This window comes from Vipera ursinii (assembly GCF_947247035.1).
Source record: "Vipera ursinii genome assembly, chromosome: 15".
Taxonomy (NCBI): Eukaryota; Metazoa; Chordata; class Lepidosauria; order Squamata; family Viperidae; genus Vipera; species Vipera ursinii.
In genome coordinates, this window is record NC_139528.1 from 7,131,309 (window position 1) to 7,149,692 (window position 18,384).

Sequence of the window (18,384 nt, forward strand, 5' to 3'; positions counted from 1 at the left end):
GCCTTCCCCCACTGACTTTGTCAAACGGTCACAAAGACAAGATCGGGGGATCCGGGGACCCTGCGACCATCATAAATATGAGACCAGTTGCCAAGCTTCTGAATTTTGACCACGGGTCCGTGGAGTTCTTGCAAGGGTCAAAAAGTGTGAAAACGGACATAACTTGCTTTTTTCCGGTGCCATTGTAACTTTGAACGGTCGCTAAGCGAAACTGTTGTAAGTCAAGGACTATCTGTATTACCAGCATTTTCTCCTGTTTAAACAGTTTGTGTTTTATTACTAAGACTCAGTCAAGGCTGTTTGATCCTGAATGGACTTGAGACAATTGCTGTTGTGATATGTAAGGCTGCAATTGAAGCTGTTTGTAGGCTTTCTGTGAGTAAAATACAATAATAGTCAAATTCCTTTGATAAATAGAACTGTACCATATATACCATATATATATGGTAAAGGTCAAGGTTCCCCCGCACATGCGTGCTAGTCGTTTCCGACTCTAGGGGCCGGTGCTCATCTCCATTTCAAAGCTGAAGAGCCAGCGCTTGTCCAAGGACGTCTCCGTGGTCATGTGGCCGGCATGACTAGACGCCAAAGGCGCACGGAACGCTGTTACCTTTCTACCGGAGTGGTCCCTATTTTTCTACTTGCATTTTTACGTGCTTTCGAACTGCTAGGTTGGCAGAAGCTGGGACGGGTAACAGGCGCTCACTCTGTTACGCGGCACTCATTGCTAACAAAGAATTAAAGGGAGAATGGTATATTTTTCAAGTTGCTTTGCTCTCATAAGAAAAATACTCAAGATACACACAAACACACACACACACACACATATCAGTATTCAACTAGGGGGGACAATATATGTGGTATACAGGTAATCCTCAATTTACAGCAATTTATTTAGTTACGTTACGCTGCTGAAAAAAGTGATTTATGTCCATTTTTCACCCTTACAACCGTTGTAGGATCCCCACGGCCATCCGATCAAAATCCAGATGGCTTGGCAACTGGTTCATATTTATGATGGTCGCAGTGTCCGGGGTGGCATGATCCCCTTTTGCAACCTCCCAACAAGCAAAGTCAGTGGGGAAAGCAGATTCGCTTAACAACCACGTTGCTAACTTAACAGCTGCAGTCATTCACTTAGCTGTGGCAAGGAAGGTCGTAAAGTGGGGCAAAGCTCGCTTAACAACTGTCTCACTTAGCCACGGAAACGTTTTGCTCAATTGTGGTTGTACGTCAAGGACCACCCGTATCTTTTTAAAAAAAAAAAAAAATTCTTTCTTCTTTGTCTTGTTTGGTTTTCCTCCGTGTTACACTTTTAATTTTTTTTGGAGTTTGTATTTTAACTTAAAATGAAATAAAAAAAAATATTGAAAGAAACAGCTAGTGTATGGCTAGGACTCTATTAAATAAGAATGCCACAATATTTTTTTTATTTTTTGTATTTTAATTCCATTTATATCCCGCCCTTCTCCGAAGACTCAGGGCGGCTTACAAGCTTAGCAGTAGCCTTCATTCTATGTATATGCCTGCTTATTAGGGCTTTCACACACACACCCCAAGCGGCATTATTACAAAGTCAGCTTATTGCCCCCAACAATATGGGTCCTCATTTTACCTACCTGGGAAGGATGGAAGGCTGAGTCAACCTTGAGCCTGGTGGGACTCGAACCTGCACTAATTGCAGGCAGCTGGTGTTACTTAAGGAGGCATTAGCCCACGGCTCCACCAAGGCTCTTCACTCCGAAACTTTTAAAAGAAGGTATGGGGGGGGGAATTAAAAAGAAGACCCATTGTAATTAAAGCATTCAGTAAACTCTGGGCCTAGTTTAGCTTTTGGAGTTCTCAGATACCTGGCTGTAGGTCTCATTTTGGGCACAAATCCCCCTCCTCCTTTTTTTTCCTTTTTGGGTAGGGCCCCACACCTTTCTGGTCACAGCGCTGATGGTGGGTGCCGGACTGGCCGGAGGTCTGCACCTGAGTTACATCTACGACCACCTCCTGCAACTGGCCTTCGCAGCAAGCGTCGTGTCTTTTGGCCTGAGCATCCTTCTCTATTTTAAAGCTCTGCTGGCCCCGGAGACAGCTCTGGCTCCCAGTGGGAATTCAGGTGAGGGTGCCCCTAATCTGGCAAACTCAACGGGGGCTGTGGAATGAGGAGAAGCCCGCAGGAGGCCTCTTAACCCCCTTTGCAGCCTTGTCCACCTCTCAAGATAGATTAGCCCTTGCCGACTTTGAGATGATAGAAAAAAACAGAATAGCAGAGTTGAAAGTTACCTTGGAGGTCATCTAGCCCAACCCCCTGATCAAGCATTTCAGACATGTGGCCGTCCAGTCTCTTCTTAAAAACCTCCAGTGTTGGAGCATCCACAACTTCTGGTGGCAGGCTGTTCCACTGGTCGATTGTCCTCACTGTTAGGAAGTTTCTCCTGAATTCCAGGTTGCTTCTCTCCTTGAAGAGAGGAATGACTGACTACAGACCTATCAGCCTGACCTCAATACCTGGGAAGATTCTGGAAAAGATAATCAAACAACAAATCAGCGAACACCTTGATGCAAACAAAGTCATCACTAAAAGCCAACATGGGTTTGTCAAGATCATGCCAGACAAATCTTATTGCATTCTTTGACCAAGTGACAAAATTAGTGGACCAGAGGAATGCTGTAGATATAATTTACTTGGACTTCAGTAAGGCATTTGATAAAGTAGATCACAACCTACTACTTGATAAGATAGAAAAATGTGGGTTAGACAGCATCACCACCAGATGGATTCGTAGCTGGCTGACAGGCTGTACTCAGCGTGTGGTCCTCAATGGAACCGCATCTACATGGAAGGAAGTGTGTAGTGGGGTGCCCCAGGGCTCTGTTCTGAGCCCAGTGCTCTTCAATATCTTCATTAATGATTTGGATGAGGGGATAGATGGGGAACTCATCAAATTTGCAGACGACACCAAGCTGGCAGGAATAGCCAATACTCAAGAAGATAGGCTTAAGATACAGGAGGATCTGGACAGACTCGAACACTGGGCGCTATCTAACAAAATGAAATTCAATGGTGAAAAAAGTAAGGTTCTACATTTAGGCAGGAAAAAATCAAAGGCACAGGTATAGTATAGGTGGTACCTTGCTCAATAGTAGTAACTGTGAGAAGGATCTCGGAGTCCTAGTAGACAGTCACTTTAATATGAGCCAGCCGTGTGCTGCAGCAGCCAAAAAAGCCAACACAGTGCTAGGCTGCATTAACAGAGCGATAGAATCAAGATCAAGTGAAGTACTAATACCACTTTACAAGGCCTTGGTAAGGCCATACTTGGAATACTGCATCCAGTTTTGGTCACCACAATGTAAAAAAAGATGTTGAGACTCTAGAAAGGGTACAGAGAAGAGCAACAAAGATGATTGGGGGGCTGGAGGCTAAAACATATCGGGAACGGTTGCTGGAATTGGGTATGTGTAGTTTAACAAAGAGAAGGGTGAGGGGTGACTCAGGGGCTGCCCCAAAGAAGAGGGAGCCAAGCTATTCTCCAAAGCACCCGAAGGCAGGACAAGAAGCAACGGATGGAAACTAACCAAAGAGAGAAGCAACCTGGAACTCAGGAGAAACTTCCTGACAGTGAGAACAATTCACCAGTGGAACAACCTGCCTCCAGAAATGGTGAATGCTCCAACACTGGAAGTTTTTAAGAAGAGACTGGACAGCCATTTGACTGAAATGGTATAGGGTTTCCTGCCTGAGCAGGGGGTTGGACTAGATGACCTCCAAGGTCCCTTCCTACTACTACTACTACTAATTATTATTATTATTATTAATTATTATTATTATTATTATTATTATTATTATTATTATTATTATTATTATTATTATTATTACATTTATTTAGGAATTGCAGCGCTTGCTTAACGACTGCTGTAAAAAAAGAGTCATAAAATCAAGTCCAGTCACATGGGTGTCTTGGCTTACAACTGTTGTAACCTACAGTGGAAATTCCGGATTCCATTATGGTCATAAGCTGAGGACTACCTATATTCAGCAATTTTTCTGGGAAGTAAGAAGCTCATGATCAACCAGGGCACTTTGAAAGTTTCAGGAGAACTTTGGTTTTTGGGGTTTTTTTTCCTTTTCTCCCCCTCCTGCAGGAAACCCCATTTATGACTTCTTCATGGGCCATGAGTTGAACCCGCGCGTCGGGGGCTTTGATCTCAAATTCTTCTGTGAGTTACGCCCAGGTCTCCTTGGCTGGGTAAGCACCTTTGGGCTAGCGATGAGGACAACGAAGCGGGAGGTCCCGACCCCCCCAATAAGAAAGAGACATATTTGGGGAGGGTTGGGGGGTGGGGCTCCAGAACTTATTGGGTGCTCATGAAGAGACTGGACAGCCGTTTGTCCAGAATGGTAGAGGGTCCTCTGCTTGAGCAGGAGGTTGGACTAGAAGACCTCCAAGGACCCTGTGTTCTGTACCAGCCTACTACCGGCCCTGCAGAAAAGGCAGGGACAACCCCTTTACAAGAAGGCAAGAGGCTGGAACTAAGCCTGCCAAATTTATGGACACAAAAGCAAACAGAACAAGACACGAACCATGAAACAGGAGCTATTCAAGCGGTTGCCTTCAGCAAACCAGCCCTCCCACGCATTCCCCTTTTAAACAGTTCAGGGCGTGGCTTCTCTCTGCCTCCTTCCGAGGTGCCCCATTGCCTTCCTCTGTTTACTCCTGATTGACTGCCTCCTGCGTCGGGCGTCCTTGAACAGGGCCAGCTGTGGGTCATCTTCATCCACGCTGTCAGGCTCACACAGCTGGGTCTGCGTCGTAACCAGGTGGGAGGGGCCTGGCTGAGGGCTCTCATCAGCAAGCTCTCCAACACCCCCCTCCTCCTCCTCTGAATCGTCCGACCCAACTGCCGAACCCACAGGCCGACCCTGAATCACAACACCCTGTTGTTTTATATTCTATGTTCTTCCCGGAATTTGCAAGCCTTGACGAGCTTCACCAGCTATACGCGGTCTTCGTATCCTACGTTGGCTCCTCGGCGATCTCTTTGCACAGCCCGGAAATCAGATGGCCCAGGATTAAAAGGAAGGAAGGAAAGTCATGGGTTGGGCAGGAATGTGATCCAGACAATTCCACCTCATCCTTGGGAAGCCGGGTGTGAATGACGTCCCTTTCGCCCAGGAACGGAGAGATTTAGAATATAGAATAACAGAGTGGGAAGGGGCCTTGGAGGTCTTCTAGGGCAGGGATTTTCAACCTTTTTCAACCCATCGTACCACTTTTAGGATAGGGCAACATCCGAGCACCGCCAGTCGCCTAGCAAGGGGTCAAAAACTTGATGACCCAAAAAAAGGAAAAAAAGGAAAAAAGGGATGAGGTACAGGTAGTCCTCGACTTACAACAGTTCGCTTAGTGACTGTTCGAAGTTACAATGGCCCTGAAAAAAGTGCCCCCAGCCACAACCGAGCAAAACACCTGCCCGCCTGCCCGGCGGCGCTCTTCCTCCTGTTCGAGGTTTTCATTGTTGTGAGCATTTCTGTTGAGGATTGGCAGCGAGAATGGGGTGGGGGGTGTTTGGTTTTTATCCCCCCCCCCCTCTGCTGGGTGGTTGCAGCAGGTTTTGGTCACTTCACATGACCCTGGGACACGGTGACCGTCATAAATAGGAATCAGCTGCCAAGCATCTGAACGTAAATCAGAAGACCCTGGAGATGCTGCAACACTCCAGCTGATCGGCGCTTCTTCTGGGCTCAGCAGAAGTGCCAGGATCAGTGCTGAGCTCCACCTGGATCCTGGCGCTGATCCTGGCACTTCCACTGAGCCCCGACAACCCTGCAGCTCCAGCCGTCTCTCGCTCAGGCTTGTGCGGTGCTGCCACCGGTTCAGCTCATTCCCCTCCCCCGCTGCCACTTTTCTAGGATGCTCACGTACCACCTGCCAGGTGCCCAGGTGCCACAGGGGGTACCTGTACGACTGGTTGAAAAGCCCTGTTCTAGTCCAGCCCTAGGCTCAAGCACGAGACCCTACATCACATGAGACAAATGGTGGTCCTGTCTCTTCTTAAATGCCTCCAGTGATGGAGCCCCCACAACTTCTGGAGGCGAGCAGTTCCACTGGTTAATTGTTCTCGCTCTCATGAAATTTCTCCTTAGTTCTAGGCTGGGGAAATTGATGGGGTCTGTTCTCATTGCTGGGCTGTCTCCTCCCTCCCGCAGGCCCTGATCAACATGGCAATGTTGGTTAAAGAAACGGAACTGAGAGGCAGCCCCTCCTTGGCCATGATCCTGGTTAACGCCTTCCAGCTTCTCTACGTGTGGGATGCCTTCTGGCAAGAGGTAGGTTTTAAACCATGGCCAGCAGGCCTGGCCATGGGGAAAGAGAAGGGGGGGGGAGGGTGTCAAAAATTTTTAACAAGTTACCCTTGGAACATGGGAGAAATATTTCCCCAACCTGGAAAGCCCTACATTATTTTGCTAACAATTTAGAAGGTCCAAGGCTGGTTGCGCAATCTGGCTTGACTCACTTACTTTGAGTCATCTACAGCGGTTTGCACAGCTGGATCAGGGGAGAGCAGTCTTTCTCGACCTTAACAACTTTTAAGATGGGTGGACTTCAACTCCCAGAATTCCTCAGCCAGCAAAGCCTCTTAAAAGTTGCCAAGGTCGAGAAAGACTGGAGTCAGGAAACGTGTGGCTGACGTTTGTGAATATTTTGCAGGAGGCCATCCTCACCACAATGGATATCATCCATGAGGGCTTCGGTTTCATGCTGGCTTACGGGGACCTGGCTTGGGTGCCGTTCCTGTACAGCCTCCAGGCGTGCTTCCTCGTAACTCACCCCCAGACCCTTAGCCTGCCTCTAGCGGGGGGCATCGTCCTGCTAAATGGTGAGGCTGCAAACGGGCCCTCTGAGCATGCGCAGAATGCTTTCATCATCTCCTGCTTGAGTGGGGAGGTGGTGTTGGACTAGATTGCCAAGGTCCCTTCCAACTCGTCTAGTCTAGTCTAGTATAATTCTATTCTTAGTCTAATCTATTCTAGTCTATTCTAGACTAACTCTATTCTGTTTAATCTATTCTATTCTATTCTAGACTAATTCTATTCTATTCTTAGTCTAGTCTAATTCTATTCAGTCTAGTTCACAGGTCGGCAACCTGCGGCTCCGGAGCCGCATGCGGCTCTTTGAGCCGTCTCTTGCGGCTCCCAGCCGCCCGGTGCGCGCGCACCTCTTCCAACGGGCAGTGGTGCGCGCGCACCTCTCCAAATGGAGAGTGGCACCGCCCATTTGGAGAGGTGCACGCGCACCTCCCCGAATGGGCGGAGGTGCGCGCGCACCTCCCCAAACCTTTGGAGAGGTGCGCGCGTACCTCCGCGCGAATGGGCAGCGGTGCCGCTCTTTCAGGAAGCCCGCCGTGGCCCGTCTGTGAAGCTGCCGAAAGCGGCAGCTTAGCAGACGGGCCCGCGGCAGCTTCCGCAAAGAGCGGCGCCCCTGCCCATTCCGAGAGGTGCGTGCGCACCTCTCCGAACGACCGGAGGTGCGCGCGCACCTCCCCAAACCTTTGGGGAGGTGCGCGCGTACCTCCGCGCGAACGGGCAGCGGGCCGCTCTTTCAGGAAGCTGCCGCTTTCGGCAGCTTCCTGAAAGAGCGGCGCCGCTGCCCCTTCGCTTTCGGCAGCTTCCTGAAAGAGCGGCGCCGCTGCCCCTTCGCACGGAGGTGCGCGTGCAATTCCGGTCGTTCGGAGAGGTGCGCGCGCACCTCTCGGAATGGGCAGGGGCGCCGCTCTTTGCGGAAGCTGCCGCAGCCCGTTTGCTAAGCTGCCGCTTTCGGCAGCTTCACAGACGGGCCGCGGCGGGCTTCCTGAAAGAGCGGCACCGCTGCCCATTCGCGCGGAGGTACGCGCGCACCTCCGGTCGTTCGGAGAGGTGCGCGCGCACCTCTCGGAATGGGCAGGGGCGCCGCTCTTTGCGGAAGCTGCCACGGCCCGTCTGCAAAGCTGCCGAAAGCGGCAGCTTTGCAGACGGGCCGTCGCCATCGGGCAACCGGGAACCGGTTCCATCTCATTTTTTAAAAAATGGCAGCCGCGTGCGTCCGCGCATGCGCAAAAAACCTTTTTGCGCATGCGCGTGCATGGACACACGCACGCGGCTCCCTCTTTTTTTAATTTGTGATGGAACCGGTTCCCAGTGGCTCTTTTTCTTTTTTAGGTTGCCGACCCCTGGTCTAGTTAATCATAGTCTATTCTATTCTAATTGTATTATCCTATCCCGGGGGTAGGCAACCTTGGCTCTTTTATGAGTCGTGGACTTCAACTCCCAGAATTCCTAAACCAGCCATGCTGGCTCAGGAATTCTGGGATTTGAAGTCCACAAGTCATAAAAGAGCCAAGTTTGCCTACCCGTCCTATCCTATTCTCTCCTTTTCTGTTCTCTATTCTATTCTAATCACTCTTAATTCTATTCTATTCTATTCTATTCTATTCTATTCTATTCTATTCTATTCTATTCTATTCTATTCTATTCTATTCTATTCTCTCTTAATTCTATTCTATTCTAATCTCTCTTAATTCTATTCTATTCTATTCTCTCTTAATTCTATTCTATTCTAATCTCTCTTAATTCTATTCTATTCTATTCTATTCTCTCTTAATTCTATTCTATTCTAATCTCTCTTAATTCTATTCTATTCTATTCTAGAATATTCTGGAGTAATATCCTCTCGTCTCCTCGCTCCTCTTTCTATTCCATTCCATTCCAATTTTCTTTTTGTTGTCTTCCAATGGAAGCTGGATGGTCATTCACCTAATTCAGGGTTTTTCCAACCTTAAATATATTTTTTTAATCCCATTTATATCCCGCCCTTCTCCGAAGACTCAGGGCGGCTTACAATCTAAAGCACAATGTGCTTAGCAATAGCCTTCATTCTATGTATATACCTGCTTATTAAGCGGCATTATTACAAAGTCAGCTTAATTGCCCCCAACAATCTGGGTCCTCATTTTACCTACCTGGGAAGGATGGAAGGCTGAGTCAACCTTGAGCCTGGTGGGACTCGAACCTGCACTAATTGCAGGCAGCTGGTGTTACTTAAGGAGGCATTAGCCCACTGCTCCACCAAGGCTCTGTGCATGTGAACTTCAAATCCCAGAATTCCAGTCAACATGGCCATTGATGAGAATTCCGGAAGTCCGTTGTTCAAGAAGTTGCTAAGGTTGAGAAGCATCAATCTGATGGACCCTGTGCTGAGAGAAAAGTTGGGCTGGATGCCCTCTAAGATCCCTTCCAACTCTACGATGCTATGATTCATTACAAATCATCTCACTTGTCATTTTTTTCATTTTGCAGGCCTGGGATATTTCATATTCCGTGGTGCCAATTCACAGAAAAGCACCTTCCGACGGAATCCCGCTGATCCCAGAGTGGCTGGTTTGTAGCATCACAAGTTTCACTTTGTGGGGTGGATCCAGAAGATCGACTTAACCTACTCCAAAATCTGGCAGGCACATTCACACAACATGGTGGGCTTGCTTCCTTTTATCCTAGTTCAGGGGTAGGCAACCTTGGCTCTTTTATGACTCGTGGACTTCAACTCCCAGAATTCCTGAGCCAGCCATGCTGAGGGGAAAGGGAGAGGTTTCCAAGCTGAGCCTGCTGGCTCAGGAATTCTGGGAGTTGAAGTCCACGAGTCATGGAAGGAGCCATAGTTCCCCCATGCTGGCTCAGGAATTCTGGGAGTTGAAGTCCATGAGTCATGAGGGGGCCATAATTCCCCCATGCTGGCTCAGGAATTCTGACAGTTGAACTCCATGAGTGATAAAAGAGCCAAGGTTGCCTACCCCTGTCCTAGGTGACCAAGATAGCAATAGCCATAGCGTTTAGAGTTATATCCCGCTTCACATTGCTTTACTCACAACTTCTGTAGGGAAACTGTTCCACTGATTAATAAAGTCAGATCTTCTAGTCCAAGCCCCTCAAACAGAAGACCCTCAATCACACTCTTTTGTCCCCCAGGACTCCAGACAATCCCTACGGCAACCGGTCGGCGTCTCCTGGTCTCTGGCTGGTGGGGTTTTGTGCGACACCCCAACTATTTAGGAGACCTGATCATGGCTTTTGCATGGTCTTTGCCCTGCGGTAAGTGGCGGCCACCTTGAAGAGGCTCTAGTTTTGTCTCTCTGCAGCAATCTAAAAAGCGACGCGGTGGCTCAGCGGGTTGGGACGCTGAGCTTGTCAATCAGAAGGTTGGCAGTTTGGCGGGTCGAATCCCGAGCGCCGCATAGCAGAGCGAGCACCTGTTACTCGTCCCAGCTTCTGCCAACCTAGCAGTTCGAAAGCACGTAAAAATGCAAGTAGAAAAATAGGGACCACTCCGGTGGGAAGGTAACAGCGTTCCGTGCGCCTTTGGCGTCTAGTCATGCCGGCCACATGACCACGGAGACGTCCTCGGACAAGCGCTGGCTCTTCGGCTTTGAAACGGAGATGAGCACCGGCCCCTAGAGTCGGAAACGACTAGCACGCATGTGCGGGGGAAACTTTACCTTTTTTTTTTTTTTAGCAATCTAAGCTGGCCTTCCTTTCGGTGTCGTTGCAGGATTCACTCACATCTTGCCCTATTTTTATATTATCTATTTCATCATGTTGCTGGTTCATCGGGATGCCCGGGACGAGCACCAATGCCTGAGGAAGTACGGGCTGGCGTGGCAGGAATACTGCCAGCGTGTCCCCTACCGGATTTTCCCGTATCTCTACTGAATTCTTAAAAGTCTCCATTTCCATACGGTCTCTTGTCTGGAAATGGTCAGAATCGTCTCCTGGCTTCATGTGCCTGCAAGAAAGGAGACACCGGCATAGCTTGAAGAGCAAGCAGAAGCATCAGACTGTTTCTCCAAACTTTATTTCCCCAAGATGGCTGGATTTTTATTGTACATCCTCCGGTTTCACTATCACCGACTGGAAGACATTTTCATTTTCTCCTCCTTTCCCGTCTTCCGTTTGTCTCGCTTATGTTCCTGATAGGAAAAAGATGCTGGAAACGTAGACTTTGGACCTGGAGTCATTTTCTATTGAAATAAACTGATTTTTAAGGACATAGAATAGGCCTGGGAGGTCTTTCTAGTTCAGGGGTCCCCAATCCCCCATGGTGCTGGGCCCATCGGGAACTGGGCAGCTTGGCGGCCCGACCATGGGGAGGGGGGGCGAAAGAGAGGAACAAAACCATATGAGCAGCGGGCCCGTGCACACCCACATGCATGAAGTTCATCTGGCTGGAGTGGTGGGCCAGGGCACACGCACAGCTCGACTGCAAGTCGAGCTACACATGCACGCTGTAGCCACAGCCTGGTAATGGGCCCTCAGAGTTATGATGATGATGATGATGATAATAATAATAATAAGAAGAAGAAGAAGAAGTTGGAAGGGACCTTGGAGATCATCTAGTCCAACCCCGTGCTAAGGCAGGAAACCCTATACCATTTCAGACAAATGGCTGTCCAGTCTCTTCTTAAAAACCTCCAGGGGTTGCAGCATTCACCACCTCTGGAGGCAGGTTGTTCCACTGGTTAATTGTTCTCACTGTCAGGAAGTTTCTCCTTAGTTCCAGGTTGCTTCTCTCCTTGACTAGTTTCCATCCGTTGCTTCTTCTCCTGCTTTCAGTTTGCCACATTTGCAAGTGTTCAGTAAGATGGTCTAGTTAGCCCAGTGGCTCCCAACCTTTTCTATACCCCGCACCCCCAGAACGCTTCTGATATATTCTCGCACCCTTTACAAAAGTTCAAAATAATGATGCATGTACACTACAATTTTGAAAAGCCAGGTTTTCGCACCCTCTGGAATATCGTCTTGCAGCTCCAGGGGGTGCGAGCACCCCCAATTGGGAACCCCTGATCTAGAAGGTGGATATTTTTTAAGAGATTAACAGGATCCTTGAGAAGGAAAGACTTTTTGATTCTTAAAAAGTCTAAACTCTACAAATTAACAAAGCAATACTAACCGGCAGTCTGTAGTAGTAAAGGAGAACTCGATATAATTGGGAGTGTCGTAAAAAAAATTACACTTTTGGAAAACTTGCCCTAGAGATTTTCAAAGAGACATAACAATTAACTTTTAGTTTTTTTATGATTTAACTAAGGTCTTTGGGGGTTGGATTACGCCAGCTTTTTAAAAAAAGCATTTAAAACTCAAACTATTTGTGTTTTTTCGCTCCTGAACAACAAATAATTGGATGCTGGGACGAATATTCATATTCTTTGTAATGGGAACTAGTGAACTGTTTTATTTCTAGCTAGCAGTGAAGTCTTTTTTGAAAGGGATTTCTCTGAGTCACATTAATAACAATAAAGGTAGTCCTCGCCTTACGACCACAATTGAGCCCAAAATTTCTAAGTGACAAATCTGTTAAGCCAGCTTTGCCCCCTTTACGACCTTTCTTGCCACAGTGAACGACTGCAGCTGTTAAGTTAGCAACATGGTTGTTAAGCAAATCTAGTTCCCCATTGCATTTGTCGGGAGGTCGCAAAAAAGGGATCACGTGACACAAGGACACTGCGACCGTCATAAATACGAACCAGTTGCCAAGAGTGTAAATTCTGATCACGTGACCCTGGGGATGCTGCAATGGCCATAAGTATGCAAAATGGTCATCAATCACTTTTTTCAGGGCTGTCCTAACTTTGAATGGTCATTAGACTGTGGTCGAGGACTATTTAGGCAGGCCATAAAGAAAGATACAAAGAATACACAAAAATGCTGCATGGCATAAAAGTGAGGTAGGACATAAAAATGAGGCATGAAGAAAATGCGTGTATTAGTTGGAAGAAGAACAAGGAAATGGAAGATGCCAAACCACAAGTTCAACTGTCGGTCCCACCTCGCAGGCCAGCACAGAGTTCAGTTAGCCCAGCTAACCACGTATGTCTGTTTGTAGCTAACCGCAAACATGGTGCCGGAAACTTAAGACGCTTAGCAAGACACCTGTGACCTTTGCCAGAGAAAAGGTTGCAAGACATTTTAACTATAATTTAGCATCGCTAAGGGGGGGCGGGCTAGGGATGAGCTAGAAGGGGGCCTAGAACTCATGTAAGCAACCAGAGCTCATAAGTTACATTTCCGTATTTTGTTACTTGTGGAGACTACATATGTACTTGCTTTCCCATGAAAACGTGTTCAGACATTGATATTGCTTTTCATTCTGAACCTTTTGCGCAAAATAAAACAAACTTCTTTTGATTCCGGGGTCTCTTGATTCGGCAACACGATCTGTATTGGAACAAGAGAGAGAAAATAATGCCAAGAAAGGAATCTCGAGGACTTGCTCTCTTGGGATCCTCCGGTACAGGGGTGTCAAACTCACCACGTCACGTGACATGTCGCGACGTATGGTGACTTCCCCCCCCCCCCATTGCCAGAGCTGGGGTGGGCACAGTTTCAGCATGACGCATCCGGCCGGCGGGCTGGCAGTTTGACTACCCCTGCTCTGGTAGTTCCAGAATGAAGGAATTTACTGGCTTCTGCAATGGTTTTTGAAAGGAGATTGAGCAAGGAAATAAAAGGTGACGAAAAAGCCTGTTGGATTTGGAATGTAATTTTTGCAACATTTCTCCCCTGCATCGTTTGGGGAAACATCGAGTTGTTGAGCGGCACTAGATACACATCTGTCTCCGAGTATTTGTTTTAAATATCAAAACCAATACTGTACAGGTAGTCCTTGACTTATGACCTTAGTTCCCCAGCCAGCATGGTTTAAGACGTTTGGACTTCCAATTCCCAGAATCCCCCAGCCAACCACGCTGGCTGGGGAATTCTGGGCGTTGAAGTCCCCACATCTTACAAAGTTGCTAAGCCTGAGACACCGCTGCACTTGGGATTTCACTCAAGTCCCAAGTAAACATAGCTGTGTGGGTCAACCAGGTTACAAGGAAGCAGGAAGCAAAACAGGACACAACCTCAAGGATTCCTAGTCTTGCTTTTAAAATTACAGCTCTCCCATCGTCCAGTTTAGGGGGAGGAGAAAAACCAACCTAGCCGGTTCCTTTCTCATGTTCATGTTTAGGCTTCAGGCCCTGAGACACACACACACACACACACACACACACCCCTGTGCTGCCATGCAAAGCCCACCGGCCCCCTTCTCCCCCAGGGGTGTGTGGGTGTCTGCTTCAGTCCAATTCTTCTATCAGAGGCTGTTTGGAAGGGGGAACTTTCCCTCCCCACATCTTCTCCAGCTCCTGAGTGATCGCGCCCACTTCTTCGGCCTCCACCACATGGGCTACGTATTCCCTCTGGACTTCCAAAGCCAGGGAGGGCAGCTCCTCCTGGTTCTCCTTCACCCAGGAAAGCAGGAATTGGCACTTCTTCTTCGCCTTGTAGATCCTGGGCCGGTCCTCGGAGGCCACCCACCGCTTGCCTTGACCCAACAGCCTGGACAGGTGGGCAAGGGCCGCCAGGGCGAACCGGCTCCCTTTCTCCAGGCTGGGCCCCCTTAAAATCTGGCTCACAGCCTGCACTGCTCCGGCTTTTCCCAGCGGGCACTCCGGATAGCGGCCGTCCGCCACGGCCTGCAGGGCGGCTTGCAGGGCCTCCCCCGTGGAGGAGAAGACCCGCTGGGCACCCAGCACAGCCGAGAGGTCCAGGAGGGTCTCGCAGACTTCGGGCAGGAGTTGGGCATCGTCCGCCTCTCCGTTGTAGAGCGAGAGCGCGTAGGCGTAGGCGTAGAGGACGTTGGGCAGCTGGAAGCGCACCAGGGGGGAGACGGGGACGCTGGTGAAGTCGCTCAACGGGCGGATCGCGCCAGGCAGGGCAGGTGGCGAGTTCGAATCCCGGGCAGGGGGCAGGTCCTGGTCCCCTGCCACGGTCTCTTCGTCTGGAAGCCGGGACGACGCCTCCAGGTCTTGCTTGGCTCCTGGCTGCTGCGAGTCCTGGCCATCCTGAGCTCCAAGCAGCTGGACCAGGGGTGGCCCCTGGCCGGCCCCGACCCACCAGGGTTGCCAGGGGGGCAAAAGCGCCGAGATCTTCCCGCTGCTCAGCAGTTGCTGGAACCTCTGGCGCTGCTGAGAGCTCAGCTGCTGCCACAGGTCATCGGCCTGCGGGTCGAGGCCTAGCTCGGGCTCTGCATCCCCGGGCTCGCGTAGTTCCTGCACCCGGAGAAGGGCCTCCCTCAGGCGGCGTCGCGTCGCCGCATCCCCCCGCTGGCCCCGGAGCCGAAGTTCCAACTCCCGCGTCTGGAAGTCCCGGGCGCAGGAGTCGTGCTCCCGGTAGCAAGGCACGGAGCAGAAGCGGACGTGGCAGCGCGGGCAGGTGTAGGGCGGCCGCTCGGCCTGGCACCGCACGCAGCAACCCGGCGCCGCCATGAGCCGAGAACGCTTCGGGAACGCTCGGCTATTTCCGGAGAGGGGAAAAATTCGCCTTCCCCTGTGCTAATGCGCAGGCGCAGCCTGGAAAAAAAAACACCACACAGGCTTCGGAGGGGTGGTGGGCGATGTAGTCCTGCCGGCCCAACCGCCACTTGCTTCAGCGCTGAAGAAAAACTACATTGACCGTGATGCACCGGGCCCTAGTGCGGAGCATGTAGCAGACCGTTCCCGGGAAAATGACCTTAGTTCCCCAGCCAGCATGGTTTAAGACAGGGGTCTTCAAACTTGGCCCTTTTATGACTTGTGGACTTCAACTCCCAGAATTCCTCAGCCAGCAAAGCATGGTTTAAGACAGGGGCCTTCAAACTTGGCCCTTTTATGACTTGTGGACTTCAACTCCCAGAATTCCTCAGCCAGCAAAGCATGGTTTAAGACAGGGGTCTTCAAACTTGGCCCTTTTATGACTTGTGGACTTCAACTCCCAGAATTCCTCAGCCAGCAAAGCATGGTTTAAGACAGGGGTCTTCAAACTTGGCCCTTTTATGACTTGTGGACTTCAACTCCCAGAATTCCTCAGCCAGCAAAGCATGGTTTAAGACAGGGGTCTTCAAACTTGGCCCTTTTATGACTTGTGGACTTCAACTCCCAGAATTCCTCAGCCAGCAAAGCATGGTTTAAGACAGGGGTCTTCAAACTTGGCCCTTTTATGACTTGTGGACTTCAACTCCCAAAATTCCTCAGGGAGTTGAAGTCCACAAGTCATAAAAGGGCCAAGTTTGAAGACCCCTGGTTTAAGACGTTTGGGCTTCAATTCCCAGAATCCCCCAGCCAACCATGCTGGCTGGGGAATTCTGGGCGCTGAAGTCCCCACATCTTACGAAGTTGCTAAGCCTGAGACACCGCCGCACATTGGGATTTCACTCAAGTCCCAAGTAAACATATCTGTGTGGGTCAACCAGGTTACAAGGAAGCAGGAAACAAAAAAGTCTTCGGGGAAATGACTTTCCTTCTCCCCCCCACTAACATGGGTTTTCGAAGAAAAGAATTCTGGGAGTTGAAGTCCACATAGCCTTCTACAACAGGGCTGGATCTGCTAAATTGGGTTTTGCGCTAAGCTGCAAAAGGGCAAAAAGGTGCCAGCAGCTTTTGACAAAACAGCTCCAGACCGTTAGCAGGAGAGCGCCTAGTCGTGTTCTTACAGGTAATCCTTGGACATTCAACCCTTCATTTAGCGACCGGTTCAAGTCACAGAAGCACTGAAAAGTGACTTATGACCGTTTCCCACACTTACGACTGTTACAGCATGGGTGCGTCCCGTGGTTAAAATTCAGATGCTTGCAATTGGCACCTATTTATGACGGTTGCAGTGTGCCGGGGTCGTGTGCAATTTCGCAACCTTCTTCACAAGCAGTCAATGGAGAATCCGGTACCGCCGGTCAAGGATTGCCGACGGGCGATCCCCAGGGGGAGGGCGTTCTCTGTGGGCGCGCTTGCCTTATGGAATCAACTGCCAACGGAACTCCGGACTGCCCCCGACCTTCGTTCCTTTCGCTGGGACCTAAAAACCTGGCTCTTTGAGCTATCTGGTCTGGACTGAGGGGTTTTAATGTTTTTAAATTGTGATTTTAATTTTTGGGGGCTAGACTTAAATTTAATTTTAATTTTATATTGGATTGTTTTTAAATTTTGCCTTGTAAACCGCCCTGAGTCCTTTGGGAGTAGGGTGGTATATTTTATTTTTAAATTTTAATTTCGGTATATAAACCGAATTAATAATAATAATAATAATAATAATAATAATAAGGGTGGTAAAATGGGGCAAAATTCACACAAGAACTCTCTTGCTTAGCAACAGAAATCTTGGGCGCCATTGTAGTCATACGTTGAGGACTAGCTGTGTGTTACTCTGGATGGCCAGCACTTAAAAGACAGAATAAAAACAATAAGCCAAACTATGAAGAACAAAATTCTGAGACCGTTTTATTTCTGTGAGATACTTATTGGCCTCTCGCATCAAATTCTTAACTCCTTCTGTGGACTTGGCTCTCCTCAATGTGAAAGCCCATCTGGATCCCATGAAAAGGTGGTCCTCAACCCACTCGATTTCTTTACGCAGGCAGTCCTTGACTTACAACCACTTGCTTAATGACCGGTCGAACTTTCTTCAGCACTGGGGAAAGCGACTTAGCGCCATTTTTCACACTTTGCACCGGCCCCTTGGTCACTTGATCAAAATTCAGTCGCTTGGCAACCGATTCACATTTATGACGGCTGCTGTGTCCCAGGGTCACGCGATCCTCTTTTGCGAGCTTCTGACCAGCAAAGTCAATGGGGGAGCCTGATTCACTTAACGACCGTGTCATACTAAACTCACTTAACATCTGTTTCGCTTAGCAAGTTAAACTTTCTGCCTCGAGTTTGTGGTCATCAATTCAGAACTACCCGTATAACGGTGTTATTTTTAACGGCTGCCTGAGGAATTCTGGGAGTTGACGTTGTCACGGTTAAGAAACACTGGTAGGTCTGGAGATTCTCAGCCACCCAGGTGATGGTTGTCCCAAAGGTGCTTTTTCATGAGGCATCTGGACTTTTTGTTTTCTTTGAAGAGGTTTCTCTTCTCACCCAAGAAGCTTCTTCGGCTGCAAGGAATATAAATCCTTCCATTCCTCCACCGTCCGGTCGGAGCCGAAGAAGCTTCTTGGATGAGAAGCGAAACGTCTTCCAAGAAAAACAAGAAAGCCCAGTTGCCTCGTAAAAAAAACTTCTGACCAGCAAAGTCAATGGGGGAGCCTGATTCACTTAACGACCGTGTCATACTAAACTCACTTAACATCTGTTCCTTGGTGGAGCAGTGGGCTAATGCCTCCTTAAGCAACACCAGCTGCCTGCAATGAGTGCAGGTTCGAGTCCCACCAGGCTCAAGGTTGACTCAGCCTTCCATCCTTCCCAGGTAGGTAAAATGAGGACCCAGATTGTTGGGGGCAATTAAGCTGACTTTGTAATAATGCCGCTTGGGGGTGTGTGTGAAAGCCCTAATAAGCAGGCATATACATC

At 49.1% G+C, this 18,384-nt stretch overlaps 2 protein-coding genes across 2 annotated transcripts in view; one reads left to right on the top strand and one right to left on the bottom strand.

The window, feature by feature from the left end:
• TM7SF2 (transmembrane 7 superfamily member 2) overlaps positions 1-11,077 on the top strand; it is a 34,888-nt gene extending 23,811 nt beyond the window's left edge. The window contains exons 6-12 of the mRNA XM_083374197.1: positions 1,913-2,107; positions 4,138-4,241; positions 6,203-6,322; positions 6,705-6,873; positions 9,329-9,409; positions 9,995-10,117; positions 10,575-11,077. Coding sequence (XP_083230323.1) covers positions 1,913-2,107; positions 4,138-4,241; positions 6,203-6,322; positions 6,705-6,873; positions 9,329-9,409; positions 9,995-10,117; positions 10,575-10,735 — 953 coding nt within the window. The 3' untranslated portion in view covers positions 10,736-11,077. The remainder of the gene's footprint in view (positions 1-1,912; positions 2,108-4,137; positions 4,242-6,202; positions 6,323-6,704; positions 6,874-9,328; positions 9,410-9,994; positions 10,118-10,574) is intronic.
• Positions 11,078-13,147: 2,070 nt separating this feature from the next.
• Positions 13,148-15,329, bottom strand: ZNHIT2 (zinc finger HIT-type containing 2). The gene is made up of 2 exons (XM_083374252.1): positions 13,999-15,329; positions 13,148-13,237 (listed from the first exon to the last, which is right to left on the bottom strand). The coding sequence occupies exon 1, from the start codon at positions 15,325-15,327 to the stop codon at positions 14,137-14,139; it is 1,191 nt and encodes a 396-aa protein (XP_083230378.1). The 5' UTR covers positions 15,328-15,329; the 3' UTR covers positions 13,148-13,237; positions 13,999-14,136.
• Positions 15,330-18,384: the final 3,055 nt, after the last annotated feature.